The sequence below is a fragment of the Battus philenor genome, unplaced genomic scaffold (assembly GCF_028537555.1).
Source record: "Battus philenor isolate CCGP_79_NKW_IND1 unplaced genomic scaffold, ilBatPhil1.0.hap1 SCAF_28, whole genome shotgun sequence".
In the NCBI taxonomy this organism is placed as follows: Eukaryota; Metazoa; Arthropoda; class Insecta; order Lepidoptera; family Papilionidae; genus Battus; species Battus philenor.
This window is the reverse complement of record NW_027181691.1, coordinates 7,021,250-7,048,696: the sequence shown is the minus strand read 5'-3', so window position 1 is coordinate 7,048,696 and position 27,447 is coordinate 7,021,250. Positions and strand designations below refer to the sequence as shown.

General features: G+C 33.7%; 1 protein-coding gene across 1 annotated transcript in view; it reads left to right on the top strand.

Annotated features, from left to right (window-relative positions):
- The window catches only part of LOC137925827 (uncharacterized), a 40,635-nt gene extending 22,721 nt beyond the window's left edge, over positions 1 to 17,914 (top strand). Inside the window, exons 17-33 of the mRNA XM_068769286.1 lie at positions 3,529 to 3,671; positions 5,231 to 5,258; positions 5,837 to 5,949; positions 6,882 to 7,074; positions 7,594 to 7,733; positions 8,684 to 8,924; positions 10,369 to 10,463; positions 11,049 to 11,397; positions 11,484 to 11,533; positions 12,373 to 12,409; positions 12,621 to 12,695; positions 13,271 to 13,380; positions 14,172 to 14,292; positions 14,803 to 14,874; positions 15,939 to 16,003; positions 16,778 to 16,832; positions 17,851 to 17,914. Coding sequence (XP_068625387.1) covers positions 3,529 to 3,671; positions 5,231 to 5,258; positions 5,837 to 5,949; positions 6,882 to 7,074; positions 7,594 to 7,733; positions 8,684 to 8,924; positions 10,369 to 10,463; positions 11,049 to 11,397; positions 11,484 to 11,533; positions 12,373 to 12,409; positions 12,621 to 12,695; positions 13,271 to 13,380; positions 14,172 to 14,292; positions 14,803 to 14,874; positions 15,939 to 16,003; positions 16,778 to 16,832; positions 17,851 to 17,914 — 1,951 coding nt within the window. The remainder of the gene's footprint in view (positions 1 to 3,528; positions 3,672 to 5,230; positions 5,259 to 5,836; positions 5,950 to 6,881; positions 7,075 to 7,593; positions 7,734 to 8,683; positions 8,925 to 10,368; positions 10,464 to 11,048; positions 11,398 to 11,483; positions 11,534 to 12,372; positions 12,410 to 12,620; positions 12,696 to 13,270; positions 13,381 to 14,171; positions 14,293 to 14,802; positions 14,875 to 15,938; positions 16,004 to 16,777; positions 16,833 to 17,850) is intronic.
- Positions 17,915 to 27,447: the final 9,533 nt, after the last annotated feature.

Genomic DNA, 27,447 nt, shown 5'->3' with positions numbered 1-27,447 from the left:
ACAAGTTATATTTTTGTTGACTGATCTTATAACAAAACTTTAAGTAATCTCCATACGGGTGTTATAAAGAATCTATGGATGCGGCCTATCCACAGTGGATGTTATTCAAACATCTTTTGTTTAGACATCCACAAATATTAGTATAACTTTTTAATTTGTAGTAAGATTTTTAGTTTCAAGTACTATAATCTAGTTTTTTCGGATATCACAACGTATGTTTTATTTTTTTATATACTGCTTAGTCAAAGCTTCAATCAAATGTTAGAAATAGATTTACACCAAAGAGGTTAGTGTTTAACTCATATTTGACCTATGTGAAGATTTCAAATAAAGTAAATAGCGTTGATGTCAGATGACAAACTTCATGATTGTCAATCAAAATGACAATACTGGCGTGTCATGTATTAGCTTTGTTGCTTAAATATTTTAAATTATTTAACAGTGTATTAAAAATTTTAAGTCAATATGTGTTATATTTGTTTTTAAACTCGATTCGGCACGGATGTGAATCAAATACGCGACCGGATTTGTGCGCAAAGGCGTTGGTGAAATGGGATCTTTATTTAAGGTATAATGCAATAACAGCACTTTATAATACCAAGGTTTTAGTTAAAATGATGCGAGGAGGTAATTGAATATTCTTAGCGTATATTAAACTAATCTTATTCTACATAAATACATTTCGATTTCAAGCAATTAAGCCTGTAGTGATCAATCTGCCCTTTAGTCATTCAAAATAATTTTTTTATCTTAAAAATTGCGAAAAAACTTATTTGTTTTATATTAGTATTTGTTTAAATTAGTTTTTCGCGAAGTTTATCTAACACATTTGTCCTATGACTAATAACTAACGATTGTATATAACTTTATAATAGCAAATAATTTTTTAACGAATGATAATGAAATATGTATGCAATTGAGTTTTTCGGAAAACATGTTAATAATTCTATCGTGTGATTACTACGATCCTGTCAGAATAAATCATGTTATTATTTAGATTAAGGTACTGAATGTCAACAAAAATAACGATTTTGTAAAAAAATAACTCGTTTTACTAGAAGTAACAAAATGTAAACATACTAAGTCACCACTTCTCTTGTCACCTTCAGAAAACGAAGCATCTTTTTTAAATTTTATTGATTTTTAAGAGTGGTTCATCGCTCACAAAGCTCAGGCAGTGACTAAAATTTCCGCGCACTTAGGTCTGCGATCTTAGGTAGTGGATTCAACAACAAACGCAGCGCATTCTTTTTAAAAATATCACTAGGTAACTGGCATATAACAGCCTAATAATCTAAGATTTTTCATCACCAATGTGCAAGAGGCCCGTAGACTACGCGCTTCTGCTCCCAAAAGTGACATTTCTCCCAACACAAAACTTAGTTAATAGAATTATCGGCATCTGTTAAAAAGGAATGCTTGTTTTCAGATTACGAAATCCATTCCCTTTGGTAAGAGATTTTTACTCGAGTATGCTTGATGCGAAAATGAAAAAAACTGGTAAAATTAAAGGAATACAAGATGGTAAATTCTCATTATCATATCCGTTTAATTTTTAGACATTACGATACGATACGAAATATAATACAATACAACACGATGCGATACAAAATACGATATGATACGAAATACAATACGATACGGCACGATGCGATACAAAATACGAAATGATACGAAATACAATACGATACGACACGATGCGATACAAAATACGATACGATACGAAATACTATACGATACAAAATACGATTTGATACGAAATACAGTACGATACGACACGATGCGATACAAAATACAATACGATACAAAATACGATACGATACAAAATACGATACGATACGAAATACAATAAGATATGATACGAAATACAATATGATACGGTACCATACGATGCTATACGAAATACAATTAATTTACGTTTACGTACAACAATCACGTTACGTAGCAGGAAATTTATGTTCCAAAATTAGATATAGGTGGATGGTATAGAAGTGAGCTAAAACTAAATCTCTTGAACAATGGTGGCCCAGCGGTAGAGGACTGAGACTTGCGTTCGTACGTCGGGCGTTCAATTCCCGGGATAAAATTTTATATAGTACCCACTTTGTGCATTAATTATATAGGAAATCAACAACTTCGGGATGGGCAGCAGCGTTCTTTGTGTACCATAATACCATTCTGCGATCTTTTTGGGGGTAGCCTATGCCTTGCAGTGGGCGTCTATGGGCTTAAACAATGAAACTAAAACATGTTCAAAGTTGTAACTATTTAATTTTTAAAAATGCTAAGAGCTTATGAGATTTTTCTATTTAATTATTTTTTAGGAAAATCTAAAGCGGTGACTGTACAACCGAAACAAAAATCTGCGTGAGTATTTATGTCATATATAAAGTTTTTTCCATTTATAAAAATCAATTATTTTAGTATATAAAGTAATATAACATACTGAAGAAAATATTCTATTTGAAAAGTAATATTCGTAAGTGAATGTTATAATAAACCACTATAGCACCTGGCTTTGATTTGGCACGTGGTATCACTTCTTGCAAATATTGTCGCAAACATACTCGATAAAAATCGGTTATTTACAAACTAAGATGTCCAAGCACCGCGCGATGTAGGCAATGCTCTCCTTATCTAATGAAACTGGTATATAGCGGCCTGAGACGAAGTTGGGAGCTTCAGAGTTCCAAAGAGGTTAAAGGGTCTGCAAATGGATGGTAGTGTAAGTCAGATCAAAAACATCATTTTTAAAAACCCTATCCAGCCGATCGTTACAATTAGCCCGATATACCAAATCAAATACCGGATATTATACTAAAGTACTCGTACATGATAATTTTTTAACTTAATAGCACCTGCCAGTTTGAAGAAGACTTTCAAAACATACAAGAAAAAGAAATAAACACACAAAAAGATGACTCTCCATGTGTTATACCAGGTAAATATTTATTTTTATATTTGATCTAATATTTTGAAACCTTTCTAAATTATGCGTAGATTATTTAACTAAAACCTGTCAAATATTCAACAAAATCCTTCTAATGAAGAATTTGAAGCGTTTTTATCTATTTATTTTTATTTAAATAAATACCTCATCAAAGCCATACATAGTAAATTGATTTTTAAATTAGTGTAACTTAAAAAAACAAATAGTGTCTTTCAAGTTTTACCCTTAAAAATCGTTTGAATGCATATTTAAGGGAAATTCTTCTAAACAAAGCCCTTCTATATGTTAACTGTGCTACTTCTTGTACAACAAAAAATTTGTTTCAGAAAAACCAAAACAAACTTCAAAGTAAGTATTAATATTTTTTTTATTATTGTATAGCGACGTGAAAAATTTGCAAGGTAACGTTAATTAATATTTAAATATACTCAACACTTAGTAAAACTCGTGGTGTAATGAAGACCCATTAATTAAATCATTTTCATATTCAAAAACATTGTTATTCCGATCAGGCAGCACCGGTTTGTTTTGAAATGATACGTTATTTAATTGCCTAAGTAAAAGTACATACTTTACAGCGATAACGCAACTGAAAAGAGACAAACGTCAGTGCAAGCGGAATGCAAGGAAACTCAGAAGCCCATCGAGCACACTGTTACGTCTATAAGCAACCGATCGGTCATAGACACGTCTGGAACGAAGCAAGGAAGAAGAAGATTTGGTAATTTTTCCTAATTGTTTATGCCAACTCTTCATCATCATTTCAACCCTATCCAGTACTGTAAGTAGCTCATTAATTCTCAAGAGGACTGGCAGGAAGTGGCCTATATCCAGCGTCGTAGGATGACTTTTTCCGTTCACCACTGCAACACCTTGCCGGCCTCAGCGACCATCTTTTTTCGCGGTACGTAGCGTGCCTGCGTTAGTTAATTTTGTGTGTACAAATATCTATCTCCCTGATTCGATCTTGTAGTGAATATCCGAGCATATCTCTCCGTGGTTCGTTTGAGAGCGCCTAGTGTCTATCTATTGAAGTTTACTTTTCTCAATTTGCTGAATTGATCGAATCGTTAAGCAAGTAATTTTAATTTAAAAAGATTAATGATTATTAAAAAAAAAAAAACTCAAATCGTCGCATTGGAAATGGACCGGCTTCGTGTATTATGCCAAGGTACACGATCTCCCAGTATGTAATATTATTATTTCTTTAGTAAAACAAACTTTTATTGTTTCAGCTATAAATACACAAACCACGCTCATCAATAGAAGTATATCTATGTAAGTTTTAACTATGCTAGCAGTTACAATAAAAATATGTGAATAAACGAACATTAATATACGTTTTTATTTCTATATGACAAGCCTCGACGAAGATGATTCTTTAGAGGTACTTGACAACCCAGAACGAAATAAACTCATAGAAACTATGCATCGTGGGGTTGAAACGTCGGAATCGTTGCTTCTACGTAGAAACGAAAGAAGTCAGTATTATTTAAGTCTTTATTTTATACTTCACTAAACCATAAGCTCTAAAGCCATAGTTATATAAAATCTTTAATTTTAATATGTATTTTCGTATTTTAATCTTTGAAGATGTAATTTCCCTTATCTTTCAAGCGTAAGAATCAGAGCACTCGTTTGTTACACAGATTTATTATTCGTATGATAATAGTTTTAAAAGCTTTATGGGGGTCTTTAAAAGAGTCTCATTTGACAACAGAAATCTTTAAAGCAATTGCACTTGTTTCCAATCTCCTTGTATAAAGTGATCACTCTGAAACATGAGTATGTTACACTGTTTTTTTATCGTAATGCGTTAGACCAATAACTTGTTTGGCACTACAACATTTACGGGAATTTATACTTATAGTAAACAATGATTAAATTGAATATGTAACATACATAATTTTAAAAACGCTTTGTCTTATTATATTATCAACAGTTTGTATATAATCTCTAAAACCATTGATTTTTGGATAACGCATACCGTACATTAGTTAACAACTAATAAATTGAATATTAACTCTTTTTAAAAGGTTAGACCCTATATATATGATGTCCCTAATCACTCCGTATACGTAGCCGTTAAAATTTTAAATATCTTTTATTAAGGGTGTATGTTGTAGACTTAATAGGAATAAATTATAGTTCAAAAACATTATTCATCATCAAAGGATCATTTCAAACATCAAAGGATTATACATATCAGTATTGCAGTCATCGTTATAAAAAATAAATCCAAATTACTGATTACTAAAATTATAACCATTTTATTTACAGCTCCAGCACCTATGTCTTATACAAATACGTAAGTTTTTGTTTTTAACTACTTTATTTTTTATAGCAAGCAAAGGTCTCTTTGTCTTTGAAATACGGTCCGATTTACTGCTATAAATAAATGTAATTCACGTTTTTAGGTGCCAACCAAAACATGTTCATGCCATCGTATTTTACATATATATATATATATATACGTACATAACATGGCTATTGCCTTAACTTTTATATACTTAGTAAAGCCTTAAATATCGTTCAAAAGAAACACAACATTTATTATTCTTCGTAACATTTATTATATTTAAATTTCTTAGTTTAATACATTTATATAAGCTTATTCGTAGTAGTCTCCATTGGTTGCAAAATAGTCCTATAAATGTTGACGCCTATTATCAATAGCATCATGCACTTAATAAAGTTCTTATAATATTTTGAAAAAGCACGATGATTTCCTAAGGAAAATATCATACTATAATACATCTTGAGGCGGTTAGGATTTGGGGACTTTGTGTATCTGCCTTTCTTGGGTTGCTTCAATTTTTAACTTATACAAACAAAACTATTTTTGGATTGTTTTCATTTAATTATAATATTTGTTTAATGTGACAGCGTTGGTCCCAGCAATCTTGTTCAGACCGTATTTCGGCCCTCGGAGCATGGAAGTTACGTGGAAGATTATTTCGAAACTCAACCCAAGAAGCCGCATAAACAACTCGAGCTCAGTGAGTTGCCTTATTTCTTTTAAAATTTCTTCACTGTTATGAAAATATAATGAAATATTTAATTCGAAGCAGAGGCAAGTTGTTGACAAATTATGGTCTTTTGTCGTTACTCTAAGTTTGAGAAGAGTTAGGAAATATAACAACGTTAACAAATTTTTACCGTTAAATTAATTCTTCTATTAAAGGATAGATATGAATGACGAGTGCGTGTTACATCAAATGCCTCATTTATCTAATTTTTCATAGTTGATAATAACACAGGAAATGACATCACATCACCACAATTCTTTACATAATATTCATTCTGAAGAGAATTCAATATTACATGTGTAATAAAAATGTAAATCTTTTCAGATAAACCAACCCCAACTTACACGCCGAGAAAAATGCAAATGTTAGTTTTGGTTACCACAGATTAACCGTAGTTGGTAGAAGATTATAACACAAATATTTCTGTAATTTGTTGTGAGAAAATCTATTATTATTACTACACTTATTGTAAAAGATAAACCAAGTATTAGCATCAATATTTTAGACGAGAAATTTGGCGTAGTTATCTTCACTGTACTAGTTATATTAAATATAATAGTATATATACATATCATTTCAGTCATAGGATGTCACATAGACGTAGATGTGGAGATAGACCTTTCTCCACAGATTTCCAATAATAAGTGTTCTTATATACAGGGTAGAATTTTTTAACGCCACCTGGAGGGAAAGTACTGTACATACAGATGGACAATTTTACTCAAAGGAAACATTCCTTAATTTTTAAAAAGAAACAGAACTGCATTCTCAGATTTTCGAATCTTTTTGTTTTATCCTTATGATTGACCCTGTCGACCGACGCCGTAAAAGTGTAGGGTGTTATTTTACGCAAATCTAAAATAATAAAATTTCGAAAATCTGAGAATGCAGTTTCTTTTCAGCCGATAAATGCCCCACTGCAGGGTATAGGCCTGCCCCAAAGATAGCTGCGAGGACCGCATCCAGCGACTTCCTGCTCATACCGACCGACCTTAATTATATCATCGGTCCACTTATTGAAGCGGCCTACCCACACCGCTTCTACCGTCTCGTGTTCGCGACTATCGGCCTCAACGACTCGGCTGTACGAGCGATGTGCCCACTGTCACTTTAGACCAGCATTTTTTCGGGCTAAGTCAGCGACTTCTTTCTTCTGCGGATCACGTCAGTTCTGATTCGATCTCGTAGCGAACCTTCGAACTGATGCTCTTCTTGTATATCTCCTTTTATATATATATATATATATATATATATATATATATATATATATATATATTATAACATCTATTTGTGTGTATTACGAATTAGGTAATGGTATAGTATTTATTGTTTATATATAGTTTTTTTTAAAATGTACTGTTTTTCTACCATGTTATTTTCCCACTTTCTTGTTAGCTCCACACCAATCTAGATCGATTAATATAAGATATCTTATGCGTTGTCTGCCATTAAACAAAGTGTATAATATTTAGATTAAAGATAAAAAACGACCATTTGGATTCCTAGTCTAGTTCCAGCTAATGAAAATTATTCTAATTGACAAAATTAGTGCAAGTTTGTAATTTTACGTCATAGTAGATTACACTTCATTTTTAATTTCAATTAACTTAACAGAGGTTTAAAGCGCGAGAGCCATACGAAACCGTATATTTTCCGGCCAGCGCACGCCGAAGATAATTCCCCGGAAGATCCTACTCTTCTCACGCACCCAGACCCAAAAACCCTGCCGCTATGTCCTCCGAAACGAGAAAGAGGTCTTATATTTTTTATTTTATATTACATTTAATATCACAGTATTTACTATTTTGTATATAAATATTGATAGTTGAGTACGAATAGCTTGGCGATACAGGACTGCGACAATTTTAGAAAATAGATGTAAATGTAAGGAAAAGGGCGTATCTTGATCCAAAGCCTAGGAATGATTTCTGACATCTGCCAATTCGAATTGGTAAATTACAGCGCCATCTCTTTAAAAAAGGCTTCTGTTCCAGCAGTGGATAATAGATAGTCGATAAAAATAGTACTTAATGGTAAAATGTTGTTAAGCGTAAACGCAAAAACGACGCAAAAGCTATTGATTTTATTTGCATATATTCTTCCAAGAATGATTTATGAAGAAAAAAATATTGAAATGAATAATAGTGGAACACGATTTAGATCGCCTATCTCACACTCAATACATACAACCAAAAAGTCATGCGAGAATTTAATGAAACAAAATAGGTCATGTGCCATAACGCATTACAATGAAAATATAATCACATTTTTGCAGTGTAAGAAATAGAATTCATACAGTAGCAATAGTTGTTTATTATTAGGGCAATAAATATAAATAAATCAAGTTATAATTTTAAAATACGATGCATTTATTTTTCATTGACTTTCGACGGTATAGTTCCAGATCCTGTTATCTTTTTTATTTTTTATCATTATTTATTGTTTATGTTCGTGGTACCAAAGTTGGCATTGAATAAAAACATTATTAAATAATTTAAATTAAAGTTACAATGGGCATGTGTGATGAGAAATCTCTTTGAAATGGCACTACGCAAGTACCCGAAAGTAAATGCTTTCATTTGCGTTATAAGATCATTTAAGAAGAAAAACTTATGACTTAGACGCTTATGTTGTTAGGTGTTGCTATCTAGGTAATCTGAAGTTGTTACAATATTATAATTATTTCAACTGTTTTAATTTTTAGGAAATTTTTACTCAGAAAATTGTCTAAAGGATCCCAGCCGATCCACAGTTCACGAAGTTCCCGAATTACATAGGCGCAGTTGTTCGACAAACACGAAGGAGCAAGTCCCTAAGGAATGTATGACAGAGTCGAAATCGACAAAGGATACTGAAGCGATCGCTAAACTGTTAGAGCATATTGAAAACTCACCAATGGTTGATGAGTTAAATCACGAAGATTATAGAAACACTGTCATGTCTCCGTAAGTACTTGAAAACTGTATAGGAAAATAATATATTCATACAGAGTGTTAGGAATCGAATTAGGGATATTTTACTTTAGAATTTATTTTTAAATGGCTCCCATTATTGAGGGTCGCTCTTTCCCTCATCAAATTTTCGGGATAAGGATATAAAGGTTTATGTAATAATAGGAAAGTTCCTATTTTCACCTTCTCTCTATCTCTCATCCACAATTTTCCTCTCTCTTTCCCTCTTTCATCCTTCATATTTTCTATCATTTTTACATCATTTATTTACATTACACCCATACATCCCCACCCACCACACGTACCCACGTATTGCACGTAGAGCGGGCCCTGTGCGGCCGATGACGGGTCTCACAATAACGGAAGCACTCGGAAAATTAAGTTACAGAGACATGGGGAGAAAACAACTCGTCAAATTCTTGGCAAAAGCTTTAAATGGGTGTGACCTTCAGCAATGAAAATAAAAGACTAAGAAAAAGTAGATTTCTCTTTTAAATTCAATCGACAAAAACCATGCAAAGAGAGCGTCGCCCTAACTCACCTATGCGAATGCGAGCAATTTTGACATTTTATATTATCTCATATTTTAACTCTTACTTTGAAACTCTATTTTTATGGTCTCGTGTTTTCCATATATCCGAAAGTGGCTTTAGATATGATGAAATTTATTAAAAATAAAAACCTTCAGTTTATAGCAAAAACTTTTAAACTTTTAAAGTAATTATACTTTACCTTAAAAACCGACCTTTAATTTATCGTTGTTTGGTCTTAATTTCTTTGCAGTAAACGATAATAACTATAGCTTTCAATTTATTACCGGTATTTACACTGATAATTTAAATATTCCAATAATTCAAAGATACCAGTTACATGATTACAAGTCAAATAATGACTTATCATCATGTAATTGGTATCACCTGAGGACGAATGATCTAAGTTACTAATCATCTAAGTGTTAGAATTCTGAAGGACCTACCTAAGCGACATTTTTTTCACACACTTTTGTCACAGAGTACTGATGTAAATAAATTAAAATTTTTGACTTATTGATAACTACATAGAAGTGTTGTACATATGCGTACCTTATAAAGCGTAATGTTAGTTAATAAAATTTTTAGGCGTGTAAACATTACAAAGCATAGATTTCGTGAAATTACGCTCCTAATAAGTAGCGCAGGTCACGCGAAGCGGGCATCCTCAGCTATAGATCATAATTAATCGAGTTAAATCTTAAATTGTAAATTATTTTATAATATAAATATACATAGAAACGGTTTTGAAAGTGGTTTTATTATTTATTACTTTTATTTATCTTTGAACTGTTCGAACGCCTAAAAATTTGTTTGTTAGTCGTTAAAACACTATGCATTGTCTTTGCTTAGAGAAAACGTTCAAATTTAACTATAGTCAATTGTAATAAGCACAGTTATTATTTCAGAAATTGCGTATTTAAGTTACCACAGCTCAGACCAGTGGAACCGTGCCTTATGCCTGAACTTGAACCCTGTCCCAGTGTGTCCAAACTTGACTGTGGTAATTATGATACTGTTTTAATTTGTGATACTCAAGTATGAACTCATTTGCATTTATTTAAATTGATTAATACTTGTTATTGTAAATATTCATCGAAAATATAATGTTATTACATAAATAAAGTACTATTCTGGCAATCTTATTACTGGAGATAATTTGTTACCAACAGACAGAATAGGTAGATGAGGTACACAGATATTGTACCAGATAAGGTGTGCGCTTGTGTGTGGTAGTGTGAACGCGTAACTACGTGCTTGGTTTTGGTTGAAGTTGATGCTGTTAACCAGGGAGGATTTTATAACTTCATCAGAGCTAAGTTAATGCTGCGGAAAGTTCTGTGAACTTAAAAATAAAACAGAAGCTGGACGACGCCTTTCAGTTGTACGATGACGTTCGCAAGTAGTAAACCGCTCTACCCGAGTATAGAGCTATCTATATAGTGTTTCAGTGTATATGTGACGCAGGACGGCAGCGTGGACCACAGACGATCCAAGGATCCAACTTCGGTTCGCCCACGCTTAGGTTGTCACAGATTGCGATAATATACATAAATTGACTATTTTTATTGTTTTTTTTTACATCTAGATCATCATACAGAGAAAGCAGCAGAAAGGGTAAAGAAACCAAGATGTGACAGACAAGAGTCAAGAGTAAGACATGGGAATCCAAAACTATACAGACGATTAGATAGCGTCACAAACACTGAAAGTCAAATGAGATTTAATACCCAAGACAGATGCACCAGCCAAGACAGACCCGACTGTCGCGCCACGTGTCCAAGCCGTGATAGGAATATAAGCCAGGAGAAACAAGATTATCTGGCGAGACTTGACAGAATACAGAGGCAAGAAGGGTTGAAAAGACGAGAAAATCAAAGAAGAAGAGAACTTCAAGAGGAACAATTGAAGAAAGAAAAAAATAAAGCTAAAATGGCGTAAATACATTGGTTCTAACACACTCTGTTTAATAAAATAATTTACACCGATTAAAATTAATAAAGCTATTTTATTGGCTTTTCAGCAAACGTGCATTAGAGAGATGTGACTCTAATATTATCAATTGCGAATGCGGTAAGCAATTAGCTTAAATTTTTCTTTGCCAGAAATCCGATATTCACCTTACATTGTACATATAGCCAAACAGTGATGAAATTTAGGGTATTTTTCGTATTAAATATTTTTAAAACCCTTAAATTCGCATTTGTCTGTAGAGCAGTTAGGTAAATTACACTAATGCATGCAAATAAATTCGTTAATACGATTATAGCTCATTAAACTACCGTTTCATATAACACATAACAAAGTAAATATTAGTTTTGTATGTGGTAATACAATTTTTTGCTCGATTTTTTTTGTGTTTTATATTGTACTAGCTGACCCGGCCACGCGTTGCTGTGAAAATTTAAAAAGTGGAAATAATTGAATTATACGGTATTTCGTTCACTACAAAATAAATTTAATTAATTTTATAGCGTCAACAACACGTGGTTATTATGCTGTTAAAATGTAGCTTATATGACACGTTCGTAGATTTACCATAGCAGCGCCATCTATTGATTACTTACTCAACCCAGTCGAAAGGTATCGACATCTGTTAGAATCATTTGGAGTTAACAGATAATTGTGACTGTCAAATAATAACAGACAATAATTAGCAATAAATTAAAATTGCGACTATAATTTGAGATTTAAACTATCCTATCTCTCAAGTTAGATCGAACTGCACATGGTGTGCGAATTTTATTATAATCGGTTAAGTGGTTTAGAAGTCCATTGAGTATATACATTGTGACACGAGATTTATATATATTAAGATAAGATAATACATTTGTATGTTCATAGCTAATACAGTCGCCATTAATATATACAATTATTAAACAATTACTTTAAAAATAAATAATATTTCTTAGATGGTGGCAAGAGGCCGTTATCGAAATCTACGTCAACGTAAGTATTATATTTTATACAATGGATTGAATTTCATAGTACCAGTATTAGTATCTAGTCAAAAATAGATAAAAACCTGTCTTTCAAATTTTATTAAAACATCATATTATATTTAAAAAAATTTATACAACAAATATATAATTTAATATTATATTAATCCATATACTAACGATATTTTATTATTAATATATATTTGTTTTTTTTTCAATAGGAATCTTTTCTCGGGTTCTGATAAGAAATCCAATTGCAAAAGAGGACAGAAAACAAATCAAAGAACCAAAACAGCGTAAGCTATCAGTAATAAATTCAATCTAAGATTTGCTAAGGTTTTAAATAATAACGTAATAAATATAAACACCAACCAAATATCATCATCACTTCATATGATAAAAGATATTAAGTATTTCATGAAATGGTATACGTAAATGAATATCTAGTTCACGGACCCTTTCGCTCCGGGAAATCGTATACCGATGAAGCTATAAAAGCCTTAGGGTTAACAGCATTAACATCTCCAGAAACAATACACGTGAATGACCATGATTAATTATATTACCATAAATAAATTCGCTTGTGACTCATGACTTGATATATAATATCTCCGAAAGAAAATTAGTGTACACAGATAATCACAACTGATTGAATCGAGAATTATAAACTTGAAATCGGAATGTTGAAGAATCTAGTGACTTGAATATTGTCGTATGTGTTGCCTACACATCCGATAATCCTGAAACACAAAATTATTATCTATAATGCTCTTACTAATATTACAATAAAATTACGCACCCGTTATTTTATTTACTAATATATTTAAAAACTCATTTAGTTTTTGATTTACATTTTATATGTATTTGATAGGACATGTCAGTGTCCGCCGTCACCAAAAATAAGATTACCTAGAACGAAGTACAAGCCACCGTATCCGAATGCCAAATCAGACACTAGGTTTGGCTCCGACGAGGAAAGCGGTGAGTATCTTTTAACTGAAACCAGGATAATCAATGATTTAACTTACAAAAAATACTATAATTATATGAATTACGTTTCGTTGCTTATTTCCTGCAATATTTATAAAGATTGGATAATGTCAGTCAGTTTTATTCCAATAAATATAAGAAAAAAGCGATGTTTATAAGGTTAGCACGGGGAAGAAACGTAAGGTCATTTTACTTTTCCCTAAGCTTTATAAAATTAGTAATTATTGTCTGGGCAGATTGTATGATTGTACGATATATATTCGTGTAATGTATCTTCTCCTTTGCAGCCAATAGACGCCCACTGCAAGGGGCATACGCATCACCAAAGATGGCCACCATCACCGGTCTCGTGCTGCCCGCATCCAGCGGCTTTACGCGACCATAACTATGTAGTTTTTCCTCCTAGTGGTGGTGGTCTACCCACGCATCTGTAGATGTAACAAATTCAAAATAGGTTATTAAACAATAACTCGTACAATGCTTTTACGGTGGAAAGGATTTTAAATGATAATAAGACTTGGGACGGAATTGCACTGACTACTATATTATGGATATTTGTGAAAGTAATGGTCACAAAAATAAACTCGACTTCAACACAACAAAATGGACGAGTTTGTTGTGGGTTCTTCCCAGATCAAATTGAATTTGGAAACCTTGTTACTTCAATTTTATTATAAGGGAGCTCCTACTTTCTATCAAATTGGACTCGTTTTTCTCATAACATGGTGGTGTATGGATTCTGAATGTAATATCATTAATAAACGCACTTTTGTACTTTACAGTAGAAACAATGCCTTCTTATCACAATTTGAGAGTAAGAAGAGCTGCGAAAACTGTTCCGAAACCTGTTCCTACACAATTCCCAAAAACTACATGTAAAAGCTTTCCTATATCCAAATCTGAGTAAGTATTCACTATGCTTAAAACGCAACCATGTTTATTAACTTTCGATAATTTAATACAGAATAAAAGATATTTATTTTATTATTGCTTTGAAAATCACATTGGTTTTTGTCATTAGTTTTTGAAGTTCAATAAAGTCAAAATCATCATTAATAATCGTAAGCTTGAAGTTAAGTTTACGTTAGTTTATAACTGAGATGAACTAACAAGAAACTGTGGTGTTTTTTTTTTTAAAGTGGTGGCACCTAACTTGAATGTAGTCTCAGTTCGCTTTTGGAGACCATTGCAGCTTGCGGAACATCTGCCTAAGCAAATTTAGAACTTGGCCCTAACAATCCATATTGGATTAGAGAAAAAACGGCCCGAGCCTATGGGGGAGGGAGCCGTGAAGATTAGTAATTGTAAAGAAAACTGTAAAGCCTTGAAAGCTCTGCTACCTCAAGTATTTGTAAATTGACCCCACATCAATTAAACAATGGTTATAAAATGTAGTTATTCTTTTTCTTTCAGAACATGGACTGTTCATAGCGAGAGTGACATTGGGGACGCATTCTACCACAAAAGAAGGCGCAAAAATCACAAGTAATTACAAATAAGCCACCGCGTTGTAAAATCTCCGGAATATAGTAAAAAATTAGTGTAGTACAATAGACAAATATTTATTGTCTTATTTAATAGCGACGCATTAGTGGCATTCACAGAGTTATTTGCAAATCAAAACCCTTCTGCTGAAGAATACGCTGTTAATGGAATATAAGAATGTTCCACCAAACTGTTGTATATGTAGTTTTTTAATCTTTTAGACAAAGCATTTGACTTCTGTCATGCTTGCCTGATGTAAGGCGATGACGAGGTCTACGATGGTACATGCTTGCATAGAAGAAACCTATTACATTGTATTTTTTTATTTTCGTACCAATAAATTGTAATATATTTTGTGTAATAAAATAGACTGGGGTAATAATTAGAACCGAATTACTGAGATAGCATTACATAAATAAAGTAGGTATGGTATGGTGCCAAATATAATTTTTAAAATCCTTGTGTACCTCCACTATTTGAAACAAAAAAAATATGTGGTCCTCCACATAGTGTTCGTATGAAGGCGAACAAAGCAATAAAAGAAAAAATTCTGAGAAATCCTGTCCGGAAGCAAAGGATTTTTGTCTCTGGAGATGAAGATGGAACCTAGTAGAACCGTGTCGCATATTTTAAAAGATGACTTAGAACTTGCAGTCTGTAAGAGACGCAGTAGTCATTTGTCAGCTGATAATTAATAAAAGAATAGGACCATAAAATGAAGAACAACTTGAGTGGTAGCAATTATTGGAGCTGTGTCGGTGACTTTGGTTCTTCTACGGATTTCCTCATTTTTGATTTGAGGAAACATTAATTTTACAAAAAGATTGACACGTGTTAGCGTTCTTTCGAGTTTTATTACTATTATTGATTATTAATAATCTAATCTTAGTATCCAAAATCTTTAATTGGTATCTATGACTTGATAAATATAGATCGTCCAAATCTTTATTTATCAAATCAAAGATCGTACAAATTTTATGCATAAAATTCACATCACAATTAAGCTCTATACAATTAAATTATTTAATTAAAGGAAAATAAATTCGAAACGTTTACTCAAACAGAACAATGGAGCGCAGCAACAGATCGAAATATTGTACACCGGCCATGAATGATTGCTGTGGGTGTTGTAAGTATAATCATATATTTATATTAACTTATTACCGACTTGTGTTTAAAACATTGAACACAAAACACGTGGTGATTGGTAATAGGTGTAAAAGCTTTAAAATTATAAATTTATAGCTCATTCTCTATTTGTTAATGTACGGTACACGACGACGATACAGATTTAAAAAATAACGTAATGATAGTATAGTAAGAAAAGCGTTTTCAAAATTTTATTAATTACGACATTCGATTCGATTTAATTAATCACGTCGTATTAAAATTAATTTTTATTTACAGTCTAACCTTGCTGACCAGAAGTTACCTGTAGCAGAGTGATCGCCTTATAGTGAAAGCATTTAAGCTTTTTCTTAGCAGATGAGCTATAAATTCGCTCCTTTAAAGCTTTCACACGTAATATTAACGTACAGCTGCCGCACTCATTACCCTTAAACTTACGTAGGCGTCGTAGCGTATTCGTAACGGACTCTGGCACGATAAACTATCAGTTAGAATTAACATATTGAGTATACGTATCGAATACCATCGGTATTATCTGAAAATAGTGAAATAATCAAAAATGGTTAGAGAAGGAATAAAAATATAATGGTTATAATCATGTTAACTCGTGTATTTTACTGTATTGTCTGTTATTACCAAATAAATAATGTAAATGTAAAAATTATTATACATATCCCATTTTTTCAAAAGTGGATTTCTATATTTTACAATGAACGATGCGATCTCTTGAAAATTATAAATAATAGTTTAACTTGAATACAAAGCTTATTTCCAGCCGACAAACCCACGCCTTCATCTCCCTCGTCTCAAGTCACATGCAGTAAATCGTCGTAAGTATGAAATGTTTTTTGACAACAACTGTAATTCTTCTTAATGTAAAACAACAATCGGCTACATGTTTAGGTACTTCGCATACTTGGCCTTGAAAGGAAGCAAAGCTGGTTTATGTTGAATTTGCACCGGCTAAAATCCTTACGTAATTCTATCACTATATGGCGGAACCCTAGAGATGTTTGAACACATCCGCAGCACCGCCTCTGGAGAGGAAAAAATTTTCTCCTCCCCATTAAAAGAGCGCGGGAACCTAGATTAACGCTGCTTACTTCTCGGCTTCTCCTTTTTCCATACCCTAAGGGCAATAACACAAAGAGAGCATCTACACACTTCTATTGGTTCTTCATAGCTCCTTGGGGCGGATACGATCTTTTGCTCTGCTGGCAACCATTACATGGCTAGGGAAGATCTGACCATGTGGTGTAATACACTAGTCGCGAAGGAAAAGGTGATATGAATAACTCATTTTCTCTCCCGTGCAGAAAACCCACTCAGAATGGCGCCTCGTGCTGGCTATGTAGTGTTTCTGTTTCTAGCCACTGTGAAGCTAAGAGAACTAGGTTGAAAAATGGGTGATACCAGTGGCATCTTGAATCTTATACCTCTTGTATAAGATTCAAGATGCCACTGGTACAGGGTTATCGGGGATTCCTACCCAAAACGTCCACTTGATGGACGCCCTCCACGCTGTATAGGAGACCTCGGTATCTCCAAGATAAGGATCACCCACAGTCCTTCGCACTGTGCTAATCTAAATAACCCGTCTCCCAGTATGCATTGTTCATGCTACACCTAGAAAACCTGGTATTATTACAATGGTTCAAGACCACGTCGATTTATCGTCGTTGGGGGCTAATTAACCACACACTATCTGTTAGGTTAATATTTTTAAGAAGTAGCTCATAAGCAAACAAACTTCATTAGGATTGTTTTGACCATTTTCCCATTAAATGTAGCAGCGAGGAACGTAAAAGGGTCATGTTATGAATCACCAACTGATTACAATTTTTCCAGGTGCTGTACGTGTCCTTCTGAGAGGAAACACGGTAAACGCGACAAGTGTGAGTTTTTAAATTAATAATTGTATACCTGGTGTTTGGTTATAGATAAAGGCTTTATATGTGTGAACGTAAAGCCTATTAACATTTTTGTCGGATAGTGTTTCATGTAAAGAATAAATTGATGTAAAAAATTTCAGAGCGATCACACAATACAGGATGGTTGGCTTAAGTGAGCCTTTAAAGCTTTTACACCTATTACCAAACACTCTCTATATAAGACATAGATATTAAATCAAGAAGTGCACTATATTTTTTATTATTCTTTTTCAGTAAAGAAAAGGGATAAGTCTATCCAGAGGTACGCATCGTTAAGTATACTATAGCTTTAAAATTAAATTGAATTTACTGAAGTCAACATCTTTTGTTGAGATTAGCAGTGAATTATGTTTTAATTATTATATTCTGTCTGAAAATTTTCTTTTTTAAATGATCATTAATTCGTATTTCAATTTGCTTAAAGATATCATCAGCTTATTTCCACGTTTTACGAATACAAAAAGCGATTTCCTTTCAGATTTTTACAAGATTCAGAAATGTCTCAAACGTCTGTGTATTGTTCATCGCAAGTGGACCTAATAAAATATTGGTAATTATTAAAGCGTTACTTATTTATTACTTCATATCTACCTTACATAGTTACCTAGATATGAGATACTTTTGTACCTTTTTAAGTTTATTATTAATATTCTAGTACTAGCTTAGATTCCAGAACCGTATTTTCGTAATAATCATTTCAACCTGGATATCCTATGACACAAAAAGACATGGGCCGCCCCATTAATGCAGAATATGCTGTTAATATATATTAAGAAGCCCTGTATATTTAATATACAACAAGACAAAATTCATTAGAATATAGCATATACACATAGCGCGCAGACCCTGTTGAGGCCTAGAAAATTTTTTAAAATATCATGGACCGACAAGAGCGTGCATCCCAAGATAGACAGACGTTCTTGGTAAGATCATCGGAAGACGTGGTACAGAGCCCACATGGTCCCGTTGGAAATCTTTGGAGGAAGTTTAGATCCAGTTGTGGACGCCCTACAACTGAAATGATGATGATAATAATATAATAAAATAATGTTAAGCCCCGAAGATATTTTGAGGCCAATTATTTTTGAATAAAACACGTAAAATAAATTTCGTTTATTTAGACATCGCACAAGTTGAGCACATAAAAATGTTGTTTTCATCGAGGTTAGCTCTGTTTAAAAACGTATTGCGTTTTAAATTAGTCCAAACAACACCATCGAAATATCTAGTGTCTTCAATTATTTATTAAAATATCCATTCGATAACATCCCAGCCCTAAAGTCATCCGTTGCACTATGATGACCACCATTACTTCAGGCGAACATTTCTTAGAGCTGTTTTGGTGACCTTGATTATTCTGTGGCTCTCTTCATTACTAATAACTTGCTTTGAAGCTCCAAGCATAGCCTTCTCCGTTGCTCTCTGGGCGACCTTGAACTATCTTATAGAGTTCCTCGTAAATTACTATATCACAGATCTATAAATCATCACCGGCAACAAACAAAGACATTCGTCTTCAGACATTGCGGTATTTTGGACGAAAAGATATTACGGAGCTTCCCGAATGCCGGAGTTAGAATCGGCGGGTGACCTCTTTAGGCGGCGGTTGAAAATTAGTAATACAAAAATGAAAAGAAGACGATTTTATATACGTCATTAACACGAAAAAGAAATGTATACAATGTTATTTCATTAAATAATCATAAACCAAGAGTAGGGTTTCATTTACTTATTCTATTATATTAAGCATTTAATTACCAAATTTAGAGTACTGGAACGCGATATGTTCATTTTATGGATGTTTTAGTTTTGTTAAACAAATTAGTTTGAAGCCAGCGTAACAAAGAATCCTCATCAATTTGTACTGAAACGACATATGCGATGTAATGTTAATTTATCCATCACTAAATGTCTAATCAACGCTACTATTTTTAGCAGCCGCGGCACGGACATGCCAGAGCCAATTTTATCATCGGAATCGGGTCAGAAAACCGATGCGTAAGTAAATAGTTAATTTTTCTTATTTGTGTAGTAATTTCGCAAAAAAAATAAGTGATTTTAAAATCGACAAGTTTCATCAATTTTAAAAAATATTTAGAAATAACGTTTGTAATTCAAAAGAAAGATAAGGCATGCTTTAATTATCAAATATTTATTAACAAAACTTTCATTAAAAATATGAAAATAATTTACGAAGATTACATTAAAAATACGTAAATCTGTAGTGGGTACAACAATAATAGTCTTAAAATCCGAATGCACAGTGACTGAAAGAAAAGATGAATTAATTATGTATCTTTACGCATACATGCAACAAGAATGATTTTAAAGATTTCTTTTATTTTTTTTACGGAATGCATGTATTTGTCCATGTTACATGGCTAGTACACCAGCGGAAAATATACAACGGAAATTCTATAATTTTTTCGTCGATCCAGACTCGCGGGATAGGATAGCAAGCGGCCCAAAATATGAAGGTTCAAGTGGCATCTATTTTTCTGAAGAATTTTTCTTTTAGCAACTCCAGAATTTCCTGTGTGGGGTTATAGAAGCACGCTTGGTACTTTCATTTTTGCAGACAAGTTAAACTAAGTAAACATTACTTTCTAGGAACACAGAATGTCCTACTCGAATGGCAGCCAAAACTCAAAGCAAATCGAAACATGTCCAGTGTCGTACGTAAGTAATATTTTTCTAATGTCGTATATATAAATGCTGTTATTCATGTTATGAAAAGGCTTTGATAATTTTATTGTACCTCCCAAAATCATTATTTTTTAAAAATTCTTATTCATGTGAGATGTGATTTAAACTAACATAATCGTAGGAATTATCATAAAATCCGCAGAAAAACTGAAACCATGGACGTAGCTCAAAGAATTGCTTGTTTGAAGTGGCAATAAGCAGTCCATATTGCTCGTGCAACCAACGACCGTTGGGTCTGCGAAAGCCGGGGGGGCTTCAAATCGAAACGGTTCAAATATTTCTTCCGGCACTTTGTAAATCTTCACAACTATGCGACCAACTTTGAATTTTGTCACTGTTGTTAACAATCTAGAAAAGGGTCCTTTTTATCCAAAAAAAAATATCATTTACAGCAGAATTGCGAATTTCTTCTGCTAACGTTATTCCTTTTTACGTTAACGTCATTGTATCTATAATAGTAACGAGTTAGCATCTTCACTCGCACATTACCTTTAATTCTTTTCTTAAAATTACAGATCGAAGCGCAGAACTATATACCGACCGTCGCAAGTGCCAACCCTTCCATCTGCGTACGTCTCTTCGCTTTTCTACTTACAAACCGCATTCCCTTCTTTGTAAGAATTATTTAATCTCACTTGCAATTTGATTCCACCTCTCTTTTCCTTTTAGCATATTTTGTTAGTGAACTCTGAGGTAAATACACAGTTTCCTGATGTTGTGATCGTTTGAACAAGTGTGATTTTGTTTTCAGTACAATTTCTAAAATATCATTGTCATATACAAAATTTCTCACTAAAATCGAATAAAAATACATATTTTCAATTCATGAGTACCTAGTTTTGTACTCGAATCGACTTACTTTATAATTACGAATAAGGGAAATATTTATGATAAGGATATTAAATTAGTTTATTTAAAATGATTCGTAGTAACATTGAGCATTGCAGTGATAATAGTCAAGACACTGGTGGAGATTTAGAACTTCATCATTAGTAAGGTAGTAAATAAAAATAATATAAAATATAAAGTATTGTTAAAGATAATGTTCAGAACGCCGATGTATAAATTAAGCTAATAGTCTGTATTTAAATAAGAGCTACTAGAACTGCTACGATTTTCGTAGAGATACTAAAAACTACACAAAATGAACAGTATATGCTTGGCAATTAGCTGCAATATGATTATATGCATTTTGCCTTTTTATTGCTAATGCTTAAATTTTCTTCTGATGATTAATATTAATTTCATCCTGGAAAACAATTACTGTATTAAAGTATTATTACACTATTGTATACGTTCATATATAATTTATGTATATATATAATTTCTTCGAGTCGGTTGACCGCAAAACTACCAAGATGTTGTGTTTTTATTACCTTGTGGGGTTCCTGAACCCTCCAATATTCATTCATTTAGTTGTTAAACTTTCCTATCTCTTCGCTGTCTCCAATTATTACCACCTATTGGCCGATCTTTCGGTCTGTTGTTTTATCCACTTCAACAATATCTTGAATGTCATTTAAATTTTAACTGTATCTGTAAACGCTTGTTTCGAAATAATGTAGAATTTCTTTAAGATTTATTATACGTCACGATTTTGTATTGCCGGACTATTTTTATTTTACATTAATAGTTTAGTTAAATACAATTTGAGATAAATATTTCAGACAGCGGCCTACTTCTGTAGCGAGGCGCACCGACCGAGCCATGTGTCCACCGTATCCGTGAGTTTTGAAATCATCATCATCGTTTATCAGTAGGACCTTCACTAGAGGCCTTCTTCGTAAATTTCCAATATAACCTTTAGAATGCGGCCTGCACGCATCGTCTTCCCGTTGCCTTAATCGTGATCTCTACTTTAAGTCAAAGTATAATTCAAAGTGAAATGATTATTGGTGATATTTTTTAAGGAAATTTAATTTTGCAGCGATATGATTGCAAAGCGCGGCTCGGCTCTGTCGCGGCTGACTGAATATCCGTCATCGGGTGACATTTCGGGCGAACCGGTGTAAGTATTCGTTTGATCTTTTATAACAGCGAAAGCGTAAATCTCTTTTAGCTTTATGCAGTAAACGCTTTGCGATACGAAGGCCAAACTGAAAGTTTTTAGAACTGGCAACTTAAAAGCATTATATTAAAAAAATAAGTTTAAATTTTGAAAATAGAACTCGTTACCAATAATATTGAGTATACATTTCATTCATTTGTCATTTGTTTTACGATTTGGCGGCAAATTGAAAATTGTCTGTGCACGTCAGAATGAATTTAAGCCGAGAAAATTTTCGTGCAATGATTTTTTATGACTTTGGATGTCATATAAGTCAACAAGAAAGTTATGATAGACTTCGATTGGCTTTTCACGATGAAGCCCCATCTCGTGCCACAGTTTACAACTGGTTTAATGAATTCAAACGTGGTCGAACTAATCTCACCGATGATTTGCGTGAGGGACGGCCTTCTACAGCGACGACTGAAGACAATATCAGTGTTGTGCGGCGTATGATAGAGACTGACAAAAGAGTGACCTATCAGCAGATTCGGACAAGTCTAGGCATAGGTATGAGTCAAGTGCACAAAATCCTCCATGAACATTTAGCGGTCAGGAAGCTTTGTGCCCGCTGGATACCGCATAATTTGACCGAGGCTCAAAAACTCCGCCGTGTTGATTGGTGCCGAGAAATGATCCAAAAATTTAACGGAGGTGACTCAAATGCTGTGTTCGACATACTAACAGGTGACGAAAGCTGGATTTACTGTTATGATCCGGAAACCAAAAGACAGTCTGCTCAGTGGGTGTTTCCTTCCGAAGAGTTGCCAACTAAAGTGAAGAGAGGTCGAAGTGTTGGAAAAAAGATGGTGGCCTCGCTCTTCGGAAAGACAGGTCATTACGCGACAGTTGTCTTAGAGGATCATAAAACGGTTAATGCAGAGTGGTACACTAACAACTGTTTGCCACTTGTCTTGGAAAAAGTTCGAGAGAAACGACCTCGCAGCAGGATCCTCCTTCATCACGACAATGCCTCGTCGCACACCGCCAGGCAAACGATCGACTATTTGGCGACCTCAGACGTGGAATTACTGGCAAGGTGCTTTTCTCAATGGTTCCATCGAATGCAGCGATGTATTGATGTAAATGGACGCTATTTTGAAAAGTTATAATAAAACTAATAACTTGCTAGAATGCTTAGTTTTTGATTTTCTAAGAACTTTCAGTTTGACCCTCGTAGTACATTATTAAAACATGTGTTTACTGTATACAGACAACACCTAAGTTTTATTGGCGACCAATTTGTGCTACTTAATACTAACCATATCATATACAGTTGCTTACTACTAACCATATCAGCACAGAATGGTTTGTGGTTACTCATTCTAGGCCATGTAGTAGGCTGTGAATGTTCAAGAACATTCATCAGTAATGAAAATCAATCAATCAATCAGTAATGAAAAGATCGTACGAATGAAATTAACCGACTTGTCCCCGTTGGGTAAGTTGAAGTGGCGGTGGGCCTAAGGTTCCAGAGTGGAGACCACAGACCCTGTAAGCGTACCGTAGAATATCTACACGCAATGTGTACAACCCACATAAGGTTAACGCTGGATGCAAGCCGTTAACAAAATGACAGAATTGAATTGAATAAAAAAACTGGGCGGTGGATTCAACTCGCCAACCCATGTCTCAAGGCGCGTGAACGACAACCGAATCAGTTTTAAAATGAATCACCCTCGTGTCCTTCCGTGCGCGACGTAGTGCCACACTCACCGGCGACACTAACCGATCCTTTCCCAACTCTGATATAGCTTCAGCTTAAATAAGACGAAGAAAAGGATCACACCTTTCTCCGAAAACCGAGTAGATAACAATTAGTCAATACAATACCTCAAGCGACGCATCTGACATAGATTTTAAATCATAAACTCTAAGTCCTAAAAGACTGTAAGAGCCAAAACGGCTGACAGCGTCCAGCACCAATCGAATATAGCCCTCAAAATTACGCTATTAGAAGATCTTTGACAGATTTCTATATCTAGCTGTGCACGTCCTACGGTTGAAAGATGAATAAGGACAAGAGCTTTTTTAAGGAATATACTTATGCCGTTTAAGTTTGGTTTTACTATAATAATTAACTGATTTTAACCTAAAGAATAAAAAAAATATGGGAAATGTTATTAAATTGTAACTTCAGTCGGAGAAATATTTTTATTACATTAGGGTTCCACAATTTATTACTTTGCATTCAATCCAGAAATAAATAGGAATAAACGCCCGTGCAATGAAACATACAAAAGAAGCAAATATATTTTAATTTAAAAAATTAAGTACTAATCTTATGCGTGAATATATCTATTATTAAACACTATTTTAATACATAATAAACCGATAATGAACAACAAATTTGCTTTTAGAGTAGCCGACCGCAGATGTACAAAACAACTTCGAAAGTCCAAATGCCTTGGGACGGACCCACCAGTAGAGTAAGTTTTTATCTTCTCTTCTGTTTTCAGCAGATTAACACATTTTCCCATTGCAAAGCATAGATCTTCCTCAAAGATATCTATGGAGGGATTTACCATAATCCCCACGTTTGGCAGGCGGGTTGCCGATCCCAGTGTGTTGTTATGGTTAATAGCTTAGAAAAACAATGGGCATCTTATCATACGCAGAGGACATTGCTATCCATTCTCTGAAAACTTATTTGTGAGCAGTGGCAATCCTATATAATTAGTGCACAAAGTTTGAATAATGCAAGATTGTATCCCAGAAATCAAACGCGCTACCAACAATCACAAGTCTCAGTCCATTACCGCTGGGCAATTTTTTTTCTTATTTTTTTGATATTGTGGACAAGGTTGTACTATTATGGATTTTTATCCAAACTTATTTAATTTTATAGTTAAAAATCTAACAACCTTAAAAATTACTCATTTATTACTTTTTTGATAAAAAAATCTCTTTTTAATTAGTGTTAAAAAGTATGTAATACATTTACTATTACTTCATTAAAATAATATGTGAAAGGAAGTCTTCTATTGATACCGCCAGGTTTCAGATATTCATTTATCAAAATACAAATCAAAAAATTTTGTTACGTATTAAGTTATCCAGTTATTAAGACAGTTTTAATGTTTATCTACAACCGTTAGCTATTAACCGTTTTTAATATAGAAAAATTTTAATGTGTACATAATCACAAACTTACAAAATAAAGCAATCACATAATAGTTTATTACATTGGCTGACCACAGAAGACTGTTAAGTTTTTAAATTTGAATTATAGAAGGGACATATTTAACTTTGCTCCAATATAAATTACCATTGTGAATAGCAAGGACAAGAGCAAAAATGGAAAATATTAATTATGATTGCAAAACATAATACACGGGCGCTAACATCTGAAGGATATAAAATTTAATAAAAAAAGTATAGTTATGTTTGTCTTCATATTTTAGCCATTGCGCAGCGATCAAACGAAAGCTCGACGTCCCGACTGCGTATACCGAAGAAGCCAATGACTGCGATATGTGTATACAGAAGGCCTCGCAAGGCACACGCGAGACGGGCTCGGGGGAAACGGGAAATGGCTGCAATAACGAAGACGACGTATCCGCATGCGAACCGCCCGCCCCTGAACCTGATATCCTCTGCGCAACTGACCCATTAGCTATTAAGATCTGCCCGTCTAATACATCCCAGAATAACAAAGACCTCTGCAGCGACTGTCAATGCCGTAAGTGATTTCTTATTTAGCTGCTACTGCGCTACTTCGTTTTTTGTTAGGATTTATTTATGTGAAAACCACTATAACGCACATATCACCTACTAAATATAAATTATCATCATTATGTCAGCCGATAGATGTTAATTGCAAATCATGGGCCTCTCTCGAAGAAATTCAGACTTGTACTATGTTGTAATTACTACATAAGTAGGGTAGCATTATTACATTTTGGTTTAGCGCCTTGGCTATATTATTCTAATAAGTGTTATCCAATTCTTAAGATTCATGTACGGGAGGCAGTACGAGTAGGTAGACAAACGTCAAACCTTCTATTCTGAAATATACTTGAAGATTGCGTCATAAAGTAATGTCGCACGCTAAGTCTGCTGTCAGCTTACGAACGCGCCGCCCACGCCTTAGTGTGACGCAATACCACGATTACGTAATACGATTTATAATATACAGCGTTATATTCCCAGCATTATCAACCCTATTAACTAGAAACTAAGTCATTAGAGACGACGTTTATGTCTCTTCACAACAACCAAATCGATATCGCTTATTCTATTATTACATGTATTAAGGCGTCATGTCTGGGCGCCTGACACAGGTTTTTATTTAAGCCAAGTCTCGTGTGTAAAAGCCGTTTTAAAGTTAACAGCGTGAAGCAACAATCAAATGTAGGCAAATAGATATTTGCGCAATTGCGTAAACTTCCATCTCCACAGCTTTGATACCACGAACGGTAACTATTTATGCAGACTAAAATACTTAACGTGAGACTCACTTATGTCTGTTTAGCGAGCCCAGCGATAAGTACTGCGTATAATTTTAATTTAAAAAATCATGTGTTAAGGAGAAACTTCATCACATATGCTATGATATATATATGTATATATAATTAGAAGCAGTCACGTTTTTCGTAATGACGTCCGTAGTTATTATAGAGCTTTTTGCGATTTGCACCCATACCAATATCTAAATCACTTCAGTGATTATATAAATAGGGTGACAGTTATATAAATAGGAACTTCGGTAATACAAAATAATTTAAAACGTTATTTTTTATAATAATTATTGTTTAATTA